At 35.5% G+C, this 13,548-nt stretch overlaps 2 protein-coding genes across 9 annotated transcripts in view; one reads left to right on the forward strand and one right to left on the reverse strand.

The window, feature by feature from the left end:
• The window catches only part of LOC309609491 (coiled-coil domain-containing protein 85C-like), a 93,785-nt gene that overhangs the window by 60,942 nt on the left and 19,295 nt on the right, over positions 1-13,548 (reverse strand). The window lies entirely within an intron of this gene.
• LOC309609470 (olfactory receptor 9S13-like) lies at positions 1,385-10,282 on the forward strand. Its single transcript, XM_082351027.1, is given in 2 exon segments — positions 1,385-9,863; positions 9,866-10,282. Coding segments are annotated over 2 exon segments (1,026 nt in total). The 5' UTR covers positions 1,385-9,070; the 3' UTR covers positions 10,099-10,282.

Raw genomic sequence — 13,548 nt, forward strand, 5'->3', positions numbered from 1 at the left:
TCTTAAAGGAAATGCTTTCAGTTTTTCACCATTGAGAATGATGTTTGCTGTGGGTTTGTCATATATGGCCTTTATTATGTTGAGGTAGGTTCCCTCTATGCCCACTTTCTGGAGAGTTTTTATCATAAATGGGTGTTGAATTTTGTCAAAAGCTTTTTCAGCATCTATTGAGATGATCATATGGTTTTTATTCTTCAATTTGTTAATATGGTGTATCACATTGATTGATTTGCGTATATTGAAGAATCCTTGCATCCCTGGGATAAATCCCTCTTGATCACAGTGTATGATCCTTTTAATGTGTTGTTAGATTCTGTTTGCTATTATTTTGTTGAGGATTTTTGCATCTATATTCATCAGTAATATTGGTCTGTAATTTTCTTTTTTTGTAGTATCTATGTCTGGGTTTTGTATCAGGATGATGGTGGCCTCAGAGAATGAGTTTGGGAGTTTTCCTCCCTCTGCAATTTTTTGGAAGAGTTTGAGAAGGATGGGTGTTAGGTTCTTCTCTAAATGTTTGATAGAATACACCTGTGAAGCCATCTGGTCCTGGACTTCTGTTTGTTGGAAGATTTTTAATCACAGTTTCAATTTCATTACTTGTGATTGGTCTGTTCATATTTTCTATTTCTTCCTGTTTCAGTCTTGGAAGGTTATACCTTTCTAAGCATTTGTCCATTTCTTCCAGGTTGTCCATTTTATTGGCATAGAGTTGCTTGTAGTAGTCTCCTAGGATACTTTGTATTTCTGCGGTGTCTGCTGTGACTTCTCCTTTTTCATTTCTAATTTTATTGATTTGAGTCGTCTCCCTCTTTTTCTTGATGAGTCTGGCTAATGGTTTATCAATTTTGTTTATATTCTCAAAGAACCAGCTTTTAGTTTTATTGATCTTTGCTATTGTTTTCTTTCATTTATTTCTGCTCTGGTCTTTATGATTTCTTTCCTTCTGCTAACTTTGGGTTTTGTTTGTTCTTTCTGTAGTTCCTTTAGGTGTAAGGTTAGATTGTTTATTTGAGATTTCTCTTGTTTCTTGAGGTAGGCTTGTATAGCTATAAACTTCCCTCTTAGAACTGCTTTTGCTGCATCCCATAGGTTTTGGATCATTGTGTCTTCATTGTCATTTGTCTTTAGGCATTGTTTTTATTTCCTCTTATTTCTTCAAAATAATCTCTTGGTTATTTAGTAATGTATTGTTTAGCCTCCATGTGTTTGTGTTTTTTTACATTTTTTTCCCTGTAATTCATTTCTAATCTCATAGCATTGTGGTCAGAAAAGATGCTTGATATGATTTCAATTTTCTGAAATTTACTGAGGCTTGATTTGTGACCCAAGATGTAATCTATCCTGGAGAATGTTCCATGCATACTTGAGAAGAAAATGTAATCTGCTGTTTTTGGATGGAATGTCCTATAAATATCAGTTAAATCTATCTGGTGTATTGTGTCATTTAAAGCTTGTGTTTCCTTATTAATTTTCTGTTTGGATGATCTGTCCATTGGTGTAAGTAAGGTGTTAAATTCCCCTACTATTACTGTGTTACTGTCGATTTCCTCTATTATAGCTGTTAGCAGTTGCCTTATGTATTGAGGTGCTCCTATGTTGGGTGCATATATATTTATAATTATTATATCTTCTTCTTGGATTGATCCCTTGATCATTATGTAGTGCCCTTCCTTGTCTCTTGTAACATTCTTTATTTTAAAGTCTATTTTATCTGATATTAGTATTGCTACTCCAGCTTTCTTTTGATTTCCATTTACCTGGAATATCTTTTTCCATCCCCTCACTTTCAGTCTGTATGTGTCCCTAGGTCTGAAGTGGGTCTCTTGTAGACAGCATGTATATGGGTCTTGTTTTTGTATCCATTCAGCCAGTCTATGCCTTTTGGTTGGAGCATTTAATCCATTTACATTTAAGGTAATTATCGATATGTATGTTCCTATTACCATTTTCTTAATTGTTTTGGATTTGTTTTTGTAGGTCCTTTTCTTCTCTTGTGTTTCCCACTTAGAGAAGTTCCTTTAGCATTTGTTGTAGAGCTGGTTTGGTGGTGCTGAATTCTCTTAGCTTTTGCTTGTCTGTAAAGCTTTTGATTTCTCCATCGAATGTGAATGAAATCCTTGCCAGGTAGAGTAATCTTGGTTGTAGGTTCTTCCCTTTCATCACTTTAAAATGTCATGCCACTCCCTTCTGGCCTATAGAGTTTCTGCTGAGAAATCAGCTGTTAACCTTATGGGAGTTCCCTTGTATGTTATTTGTCGTTTTTCCCTTGCTGCTTTCAATAATGTTTCTTTGTCTTTAATTTTTGCCAATTTGATTACTATGTGTCTCAGCGTGTTTCTCCTTGGGTTTATCCTGTATAGGACTTTCTGCGCTTCCTGGACTTGGGTGGCTATTTCCTTTCCCATGTTAGGGAAGTTTTTGACTATAATCTCTTCAAATATTTTCTCGGGTCCTTTCTCTCTCTCTTCTCCTTCTGGGACCCCTATAATGCGAATGTTGTTGCATTTAATGTTGTCCCAGAGGTCTCTTAGGCTATCTTCATTTCTTTTCATTCTTTTTTCTTTATTCTATTCTGCAGCAGTGAATTCCACCATTCTGTCTTCCAGGGCATTTATCCGTTCTTCTGCCTCAGTTATTGTGCTTTTGATTCCTCTAATGTATTTTTCATTTCAGTTATTGCATTGTTCATCTCTGTTTGTTTGTTCTTTAATTCTTCTAGGTCTTTGTTAAACATTTCTTGCATCTTCTCGATCTTTGTCTCCATTCTTTTTCTGAGGTACTGGATCATCTTCACTATCATTATTCAGAATTCTTTTTCTGGAAGGTTGCCTATCTCCACTTCATTTAGTTGTTTTTCTGGGGTTTTATCTTGTTCCTTCATCTGGTACATAGCCCTCTGCCTTTTCATCTTGTCTATCTTTCTGTGAATGTGGTTTTTGTTCCACAGGCTGCAGGATTGTAGTTCTTTTGCTTCTGCTGTCTGCCCTCTGGTGGATGAGGCTATCTAAGAGGCTTGTGCAAGTTTCCTGATGGGAGGGTCTTCCTACCAGCTTTATAAATGGTTGATCTACTACTTTTAATATATGTTTTTCTTTGCCAATGACATTTTTTCTTTCAAAATATTCCCATTTCTAGTGTAGCCTTTTCTTCTCTGCTTAGAGAAGTCCCTTTAACATTAAAGCCAATTTAGTGATACTTAATCCTTTTAGCTTTTGTTAGTCTGGAAAAATCCTTATCTCTTTTTCAAATCTGAATGATTACATTGCTGGGTAGAGTATTCTTAGTTGTAGGTTTTTTCTTTTCATCACTTTTAATATATCATGCCCATGCTACTACTTTCTTTCTTTTTTTTTTTAACATCTTTATTGGAGTGTAATTGCTTTACAATGATGTGTTAGTTTCTGCTTTATAACAAAGTGAATCAGCTATACATATACATATATCCCCATATCTCCTCCCTCTTGCATCTCCCTCCCTCCCACCCTCCCTATCCCACCCCTCTAGGTGGTCACAAAGCACTGAGCTGATCTCCCTGTGCTATGCGATTGCTTCCTACTAGCTATCTATTTTATATTTGGTAGTATATATAAGTCCACGCCACTCTCTCACTTCATGCTACTCCTTTCTGGCCTGCCTATGTTCTACTAAAAAGTCAGCAGACAGTCTTATACAAGTTCCCTTGAACATATCTAGTTGCTTTTGTCTTGCTGCTTTTAAGATTCTCTCATTATCTTTAATAGTTGATATTTTCAGTTTAATGTGTCTTGGTGTGCATCTGTGAGGTCATCTTATTTGAAACACTGTGCTTCCTCGACCTGGGTGTCTGTTTCCTTCCCCAGGTAGGGAAGTTTTCAGCCATTATTTCTTCAGATAAGTTTTCCACTCATTTCTCTTTCTTTTCCTTCTGGGACCTCTATAGTGTGAATATTGGTATACTTGATGTTGTCCCTCATTTTTTAAAATTTGTTTCTTTTTCCTGTTCATCTTGGGTGATTACCACTGACCTGTCTTCCAGAGCACTAATCCATTCCTCTGTATGATTGAATCTACAGCTGATTCCTTCTGCTGTAGTTTTTGTTTCAGTTATTATATTTTTCAGCTCTGTTTGGTATTTCTTTGCATTTTCTAACTCAGCTGAAATTCTCACTTTGTTCATCCATTCTTCTGAATTCAGTGAGCATCTTTAGATCATTCCCTTCAACTCTTTATCAAGTAGATTGCTTACCTCCACTTCATTTACTTCTTTTTCTGAGGTTTCATCTTGTTCCATCATCTGGAACATATTTCTCTGTCTCCTTATTTTGCCCAATTATCTATGTATTTTTCTATGTACATCAGGTACATTTCCCAATCTTGGAGAAGTGACCTTATGTAGGAAACATCCAATGAGGCCCAGCAGCACCCTTTCCTCTGGTCACCAGAGGTATATGCTCTAGTGTTGTCCTCATATGGGATGCCTGCACCCTGTTGTTATGGCAGGGCTGACTATAGTAGGCATGCTGGTAGATGGGGCTGACACCCAGCCCAGTTGGCTATGAGGCTGTGCCTTGTACATTGGCTTTGGGCCCACTGGAGGGCAAGGTAGCTTATCTGCATGGTTGGTTGTGCAGCCAGGGGTGGTAGGTAGTGCTGCTTTTGGCCCACTGGAGGGCAGGACTGTGTCACCATGTAGCTGTCTGCTTAGCCCAGGGGGAGTCAGGGCTGGTGCTGGCCTGTTGGAGGGTGGGGCTAGGTCCCTGAGTGGCTGTCTGCATAGCTCAATGGAGCTTGGGGCTGGATCTGACTTGCTGGTGGGTGGGTATGCTCCCCAGTGCTGACAGGTTAAAGAGAAGTTTCCAAAATGACACTTGCCAGGCTGACGTTATTGCTGTAGAATGAGGTCCTCCAAATGGCTGCTTCCAGTGTTCCCTTCCCAGTGGGGATCCCCAGTTACCTTCTGCCTCTCCAGGAGGCTCTCCAAGATTAGCAAGTGTGTCTGAGGCAGGCTCCTTTCAAATTACTGCCTGTGCACTGGAACTCAGAGTGTGTGAGATTTTGTGTGCACCCTTAAAGAGTAGAGTCTCTATTTCCTATAGCCCTCCAGTTCTCCTGAATAGAAAGCCTGCAGGTTTTCAAAGCTAGATGATCTGATGGCTTATCTTCCCTGTGCTGGACCCCCAGGCTGGGAAGCCTGATGTGGGGCTTGGACCATGCCATTCATTGGAGAGGACCTCTACAATTATGATACTCCTTCCATTTGTGGGTCTCCAACCCAGAGATGTGGGTCCTGACTATAATGTGTCTCTCTGTTCCTCATATCCATCTCATTTTTGTTTCCTCTTTATGTCTTTAGATGTGGAAAATCCTTTCTGATATTCCTTAAGTTCTTCATACAGATAGGTGCTCTGTAAGTAGTTGTAATTTTGGTGTGTCTGTGGGAGGAGGTGAGTTCAGGGTCTTCCTACTCCACTTTCTTGGCCACAAACCCCCCACCCCCATAAATTTAACTGCAAAAGACCTAAACAGAATATTAACAAATAATATGGTTCAATATACAAAGAATAATAAAATCTCACTAAAGAGCACACTTATACTACAAATGTAAAGATCTCTTAACATTGAAAAATAATGAATTTAAGATATTTCCACATCTATTCATGAAAGAATAACTACTATAAGATCTGCCTTCCATTACAAAGTTAAACTCTGTAGAAATTATATTAACTAACCACTTTTAGATATTGTCCAATAATAATAAGCTGTGAATGACTGTAATTCCCGAGCAAAAGGAAATACTTCAAGAAGATTTTAAACATGAATACAAAGCAATGGAAACAAATTAAACATAAGCATGGAGTTAAAAGGGAAAAAAGTAACAGTCAGTAATAACTGAGAAAATATTACAAATATAATTGGAAAAGGAGGGGCCAGAAAAGTATTAGAAACTATAATGCGCAGAGTTTTTTTTCAAAGTGGATGACAACTCTAGACACAGAGATACAAGAAAATTCACAGAAACCCAAGCAGGAGAAACAGAAAGGAAACTGAATGAAGGCATGTGAGGATAAAATTTCTGAAAATGGGTGAAAAAGAGAATATTGTCAAGGCAGCAAGAAGGAAAAAGAAACATTACATATCCTCAAACAAAAATTAAAGCATAGACTTTTTGTCAGAAAAATTCAAACCAGAATACAATGGAATACCACCTTTAACGTGCTAAAAGAGAGGAGGAGGGGAGACCAAATGAAAACGCTATACCCAGGAAAAACATACTTTAGAACTGAAGGCAAAATAATAAACTGTTTAGATAAAGGAAAACTAATAGAATGCATTATGCCAAATTTGCACTATAAGAAATGTCAAACAAGTTTTTGTAGCTAAAGGGAAATATTATTAGGAGAAACTAGGATCTCAAGGAACATTTTGAAATGGAGAGAACATAACTGTGGAGTCTTAAAAAACTTTTATGTAAGATTTCTTCTTTCCCAACATGTTCGTTGAGGAATCTTTGTATATTCTAGAGTAGTGGTCATCCAACCATAGCCTGTGGGCCAAATCCTTGCACTCATCCATTTACCTATTGTCTATGGCTACTTCACACTATAAAGGCAGAACTGAGGTTGTAGGAACAGAGGGTATTCCTTTCTCTTTCAATATCTCCTTGGAGTTTTTCTCTTTTTGGTTCTAGCACCTAGTGGGCAAACCCCACCATGGTTCCCAGTTTTGATGTGATTCCCAGGCTTCTGAGATCCTCTAACAGCACCTCTTCTTGTGCCTTGGAAAATTATAGATGGAGCTATGACTGCCTGATCTTGCTAATACCTATGTTACTTCAGAATCACCCCCATATTTCCCCCAGCTCTTCCATTGACTGTTTAGATTATTCTCTGTATTAATCTTAATACAAGCATGATGTACTTACAGTAGAGATAAGAAATGAGTTTCTAAAACTAAAGGTTGTAATTCATTCAAATGAAAAATCATGAACGTCCCTCTGCGTAAATCATGAAAATTAAAAGAGAATCAAGTGCTTCTCATCCAAATGCGTTTTTTAAAATTATTTTGTTCTGTAAGTTGAACTTTAGTTCTTATGTCCTCTAGAGAAAGCTTCTAACTTTCTAACGATCTTGTGAGTTTACTAATAAATAATTTCTTCTCACATTTTTCTTTTTGCATTATGATATAAAATACATTGTAGATGAGAAAGGACTTACTCCCTGATGAATACCTTGCAGAGGGAATGCCCATCACCCTGGCTTCTCTCCCCGTCAGAGAATTTCTCTCAGGACCCATTTCAGGTATATTTGTTGGTTTAATCAATGAAAAGTACAGTAAACGAGAGAGAGAGAGAGAGAAACTACAATTTTTGCTAATACCTGTTCACCTTAGCAATTTGAGTCATGATCTTAACAGTAAGGAAATGTCTCCATGTTGCAGAAAAACTTCCTGTTAAACAAAGCTTTGCTTCTTTTCATACTTTGTTTCTTCATGAATGTATTATACAGTACATATAGTAGAGGTTTTACTAAGATGAGAAGTAGTGTCCATTCTTGAGAATACATTTTATATTTAAGTTGTTTGTTCTCAACACTCTTCTCTTTTAGATAACTTTCTTTACATCATTCTTTTCAATTTTTCTGTTGAAACCAGAAACTTTATATAAAATATGAATTTTAAGGAATGTACTCATTTTGTAGCTGACAGCCCTGCCAGAGGTTATTTTGACCATTCCTCTGCCTCCTAAAATCTATCAGTCAACATTTCTATTAACCTTTAATTTTTTCAAAAGAATAAGATATTGTAACTGCACCAAGTTGATTTCAATATACTTTCATAGTCCCAACTAGTCTTAAAATAATGTCACAATTAATAAAACCATAGCAAAACCATAGCAAACAAAAATTATAAGAAACCTTAGGAGACACTTTATAATTTAGATCATATATAATTTTATTTATTTACTATAAGTATGTAATTTATATACGAAATTATAAATTTTTATAAGATTATAAAAGACATTTCTATAGTATGTGAGTTTTTATCATTTGTCAGTTTTCTTTTACATTTTATGATAGATTATTGAATAATAAACCACTATGCTGCTCAAGCTCATGACTCTAAATAAGCCTCTTAAATCTGTTTTTGTCTGAATTTCCCCATTCATAAAATTAGAATAAAAACTACTTCCTGACTTTACCTCTCACTGTATTTTATCTAAGGACATTTTATGGTCATAATAGCATAAACCTAAATAAATATAGTGCAAGCTTGTTTAAATACATATTTTTTCTTTTGTAGCTATCTTTAAATTGTCCTATGTGCTTTCTATCCTTCATAGGCACAGATCTTTGTATTTCTAATTTGTCTGTTTCTGAAAAGACAGAAAAATCTCCGTCAAAGATCTTAGAATTCTCCACTTGCATTCCAATCTGCAAAATCCAATGTAAGCAAAAGGGAGAAGAAAGGAAGGAAGGAAGGGAAGCAAGAGAAGTTTGATTTCATTGTGTTTTGCAAATATAAGCAAGAATCATTCTGTTTTTAGCAGACAAACTGTGCCACTAATAGTGTATGTTACCATAGGGAAAAAAATAATCGAAGAAATAAGGATATGATGTTAATGTGTAAAAGCATCATGTTTTGTCGGGATCTGAAGTCTTTCTCCTAATATAAGAAAGATAGATACAATACTTATATATTACTTTTCTACAGTAGATAAGCTAATCATTTAAAATAAAACAAGACCATGAATTGAACAGATTTTATTCCAGGTAAAATCTTAAGTGGATTATAACATCTGTGAGAAATATCATCCACTAAGGGAGACAGCTTTCAACAGCAGTAAACTGTTAATAAATCAAGGGGGGAGAAAAGGCTCTTATTTCCAGATATTTTCTTAGAGTCTCCACTTTCCCAAAGCACAACTGGAGAGCAAATCTGCACTATTTTCTAAATAAGCATATTTGAAAAAGGATAACCAGTTAGATCTAACTCTTCACTAGGAAGACTTTTTAAAAATGGTAATCTCTTTATGTTCATTGGTGCTTTTTAAAATATTGGGAACAATACAATATGAAATGGATTTTTTTCTATGCTGGTTCCTACTTATTTTTACTATAACAAGTATTCTGATCATTCATTTCTTTCATGTCACCATCTCTCCAGTCCTACCTATATCTCAGCTATGAAGAGTGAGTTTAATAGAAATTTCTCAGAGGTGACTGAGTTTATTCTGCTGGGATTCAGAACCCATCCAAAGCTACAGATCATCCTGTTTCTAGTGTTCTTACTGGTCTATGTGGTCACTGTGGTGGGAAATATCAGCATGATAATTGTCATTAAGATGGACTGTAGACTTCAAATGCCAATGTACTTCTTCCTTAGAAACTTGTCCTATTTAGATCTCTGTTACTCCACAGTCATTGCTCCCAAAACCTTAGCCAACTTCTTGTCTAATGAAAAGAAAATTTCTTACAAAGGCTGTGCAGTCCAATTTTTCTTCTTTGCCCTGTTTGTCACCACTGAGTGCTTTCTTCTGGCTGTCATGGCATTTGATCGATTCTCAGCCATTTGTTCCTCATTCCTGTACCCTGTGCACATGTCCCAGAAAGTCTGTGTTCGATTGGTAACTGGCTCCTATATCTGTGGCTGCATCAACTCTGTAGTCCAAACAGGTTTCACCTTCAGTTTGCACTTCTGTGGGGAAAACAGATTGGACCACTTTTTCTGTGATGTCCCAGCCCTGATCAAGATCTCTTGTGTCGACAACTTTGTGAATGAGATTGTACTGTTTATTCTGTCTGCTCTCATCATCATCACCACCACAACTATCATTCTGGTTTCCTATGCGTATTTCCTCTCCACTGTCCTAAAGACCCCCTCAACCGCGGCAGGAGTAAGACCTTCTCTACCTGTGGCTCCCATATAGCAGTGGTGAGTTTATTCTATGTGACTGTGTTCTTCATGTATGCCCAACCTGGGGCCATCTCCTCACCAGAGAAGAACAAGGTTGTAGCTGTGCTCTACATGCTTATAATACCAATGCTAAACCCTCTAATATACAGTCTGAGAAACAGAGATGTGAAAGATGCTGTGAAAAGAAAATTATACAGGAAATGATTCTCTCACTGATATTTGTAAAACTATTATATAATGGACAAATTGTGTTTTCTAAGGGTCTTAGTTACCCTTGTTTTTGTAAAATTACTACTATATCAAAGATATTTATATATCACAACAAATATTTTTCTGTTTTATAAAATATTTCTAATAATATAGGTATATAGATCATTATTTTATTTGCTTAGAATGTATGAAAACATTGTATGTTCTCAACTTGTGATGTTATAATAATATTTTCATTTCAATATTACTTTGATTAGGGAGTAACTATTAAGAGCTTCTATTATTCATTAAAATAATATTATATCTGTGTGAATAATATTATAGTTCACACAGATATGACTATTCTTTAATTCAGGAGAAAAAAACACTTTTTATTCTACAACGCAAGTAAACTGATATTCGTTTGGACAAGATAACTGCCCCATTGTGTAAGTGGCAAAATTGAATAGTAATGGTTGGTTACATAGAACACTTTTGATAAAAGGTCTATCCTTTTCCAAAGATCCAGGTTTTATTCTGAGGAGTATCATCCACAGAGTTGCTACTCCTATAAAACGGAGGCCCATAATATAGTATTTGAGGAGCAATTCTTCACATGGAAAATGTGTCAATAACGTTCTACCAATTTTTATTTCATCATTTTCTTCTTAATATAAAATGATATATTTTATAATAATAAAAGCTGATACATAAAAAATAGGTCCTATATGCCATATATCATTTTTAATCACCATTTTCAAATGAGGAAATTGAGACTAAGCAACTTGGTGGAGTCAAAACTCTACACCAGTATGGCTCCACAATTCTAATTACCCAAATATATCTTCCAAAGCATGTGCATATTTTAAAAGTGTAATCTCACAACCTAGAAACAACCATTTCTTAATGGAGGTATCGATACGGAACCAGTCTGGGAACTATAACAAATTTGAGCATTCTCCTTTTATTATGTGTGTAAATAATATTCTGTATTTCTATTTCAACATTTTAATCAATTTTTTTTTTTTTTGGTGTACAGCAGTACAACATTTGCATACAATTCTATTTATTGGTCTTTTCTCTTTCAAATTATTATGTATATTTTGCACTGAAAATCAAATACTTTCTAATGTTAACTTTTATATATTATTTTAAAATATTGGTTAATATAAAATGCTTTTTCTATATGATGTGGACTGAGGTCTTTACCTCAAATTTTTTTTCTACCAAGTAGCCAATTTTTCTAACATTTAAAAAATATAGAGAGGGGCTTCCCTGGTGGCGCAGTGGTTAAAAATCTGCCTGCCAATGCAGGGGACACAGGTTCGAGCCCTGGTCTGGGAAGATCCCACATGCCGTGGAGCAACTAAGCCCGTGAGGCACAACTACTGAGCCTGCGCATCTAGAGCCTGTGCTCTGCAACAAGAGAAGCCACGACAATGAGAAGCCCGCACACCGCGATGAAGAGTAGCCCCCGCTCGCCACAACTAGAGAAAGCCCGTGCACAGAAACGAAAACCCAACACAGCCAAAAATAAATAAATAAATTTATAAAAAAAAAAAAAAAAAAAAGCTTATCCAGCATGATCATACCTTGGTGAAGTGAGTCACACTAGCAAGCTAGCCTGAACCTGCATTATAAAAATATATATATATATAGAGAGAGAGAGAGAGAGAGAGAGAGGAAATGAAAGTTTTTGCCCTCCTTTCTCTTCTTTTATTTCATTTCTTTAAAGATATGTGACTACTAAATAAGAATCCAGGAATCTAATCAAGCCAAATGTATTAATGGGAGTGAACCACTTGTTTTAAAATTTTATACACATGGTTTGTCACTGTTCTGACACTTACCCACGTCATGTCAGACCAGAAAGGTTAGTTCTTTCATTTCTCTTCCTCTCACACATGGGTTGTATTCAATTTCATAGTGGCAAGGTTTTTTTTCTCTTTGCCTTAACTAGTATTAATAATTGAATTTAGGCAGAATAAGAATTACTTCCAAGACCTCATGGCTTCCCCAAATGCTTTAGTTCAATTTGACACTCAGTTCCCACCAACTAAAAAAAAAGTTATACTTGCTTCCAATTTGCTACTGTTACTTCTGGCAAATAAATCCTACAGATAATTCATGATAGGATGCACAGCCAGGCAGGATCAAGAAATTACTGGTCTTCTAGTAAAATATTAGTGAATAGGGCCCAAATTACATCAAAATTTCTAATAAATAATAATCTATTTTAGTTTATGAAATTTATTGTTGTGATCATATAGTACATTTTATATATACTAGATGCATTTCAAATTTTTTGTTTTCTTCCATTGATTTGCTTGACTCTTTGTGCTGGTATAGCATCCTTATTGCACAATAGGATTTAATGCCTGATAGGGCTACATCTTTTTAAAAAATTTCTCAGCTAATATTACTTATTATTTCAGTGAACTTCAGAATTCTTTTGCATTAAAAATAATTCTTCTTTGCATTTTAGCAGACTCGCATTTAGTAAATCACTGATTTGTTTACAACCCTCATTTGTAAGAACAGGGTAAGAGTATTGCTTCTGATTATCAGAGAGGCTAGCTTTAGGGTCCTGTACTGCCACCAAGCACAGATTTTGAGAAATTTTTGAATGGCATTAAGGTTGAATGAACACTATCAGTTTCCTTACTTCATTCAGCCAATGTAAGGATTACATAAAATACTATAAATCAAGCTTCTGGCACAAGACAGTTTTCAATTAATAGTAGCTTCAACTATTATTATTACCATTATCATCATCTATTTTTAAATTTGTTTTTTATTGAGGCAACATTGGTTTGTGACATATTATTATATAAGTTTCACTTGTACAGCATTATATTTCTACTTCTGTACACTACAGCATGCTCACACCAAAAATTCAGTTTCCATCCATCATCATACAGTTGACACTCTTTACTCATTTCATCCTACACCCTCCTCCCCCAACCTGTTCCCCTCTGGTAACCACTATCTGTTCTCTGTATCTTCATGTTTCTTTTTGTTTTGTTGATTTGTGGCATCACCTTTTTTACAAGACTTAGCGATGAAAAAAAAAAAAAAGACTTAGCGATGCTGTAGAGTTTCTATATTTGAGAGCCACAAGTTTTTCCGTAAACATATTATTATACATTTCATGTATTAGTTGCTATTGTGACAAAAATCTTCATTAGCTTTTGTTTCCTAATGGATAATTCGACCACTAAGAACTTTAAAAATTACTGTGTATTTATTTTATATGAGCTCAACTTGCTAAACTTTCATTCAATACTTAGAATTTTTAAATTAAATATGGATTTGAGGCCTGCCTAGAAAAAGAGTCAAGTTTTGAAAACTTTCCATCAGCACTTTCTCAGAGTTGATATTAATGAAAAATACTTTCTATATATGTTAGGTACTGTATAAAGTACACATGTATTTCTTTACTCCTCAAGTCAGACTTATGGTGAA

Source organism: Balaenoptera borealis (assembly GCF_965194805.1).
Source record: "Balaenoptera borealis genome assembly, chromosome: 13".
Taxonomy (NCBI): Eukaryota; Metazoa; Chordata; class Mammalia; order Artiodactyla; family Balaenopteridae; genus Balaenoptera; species Balaenoptera borealis.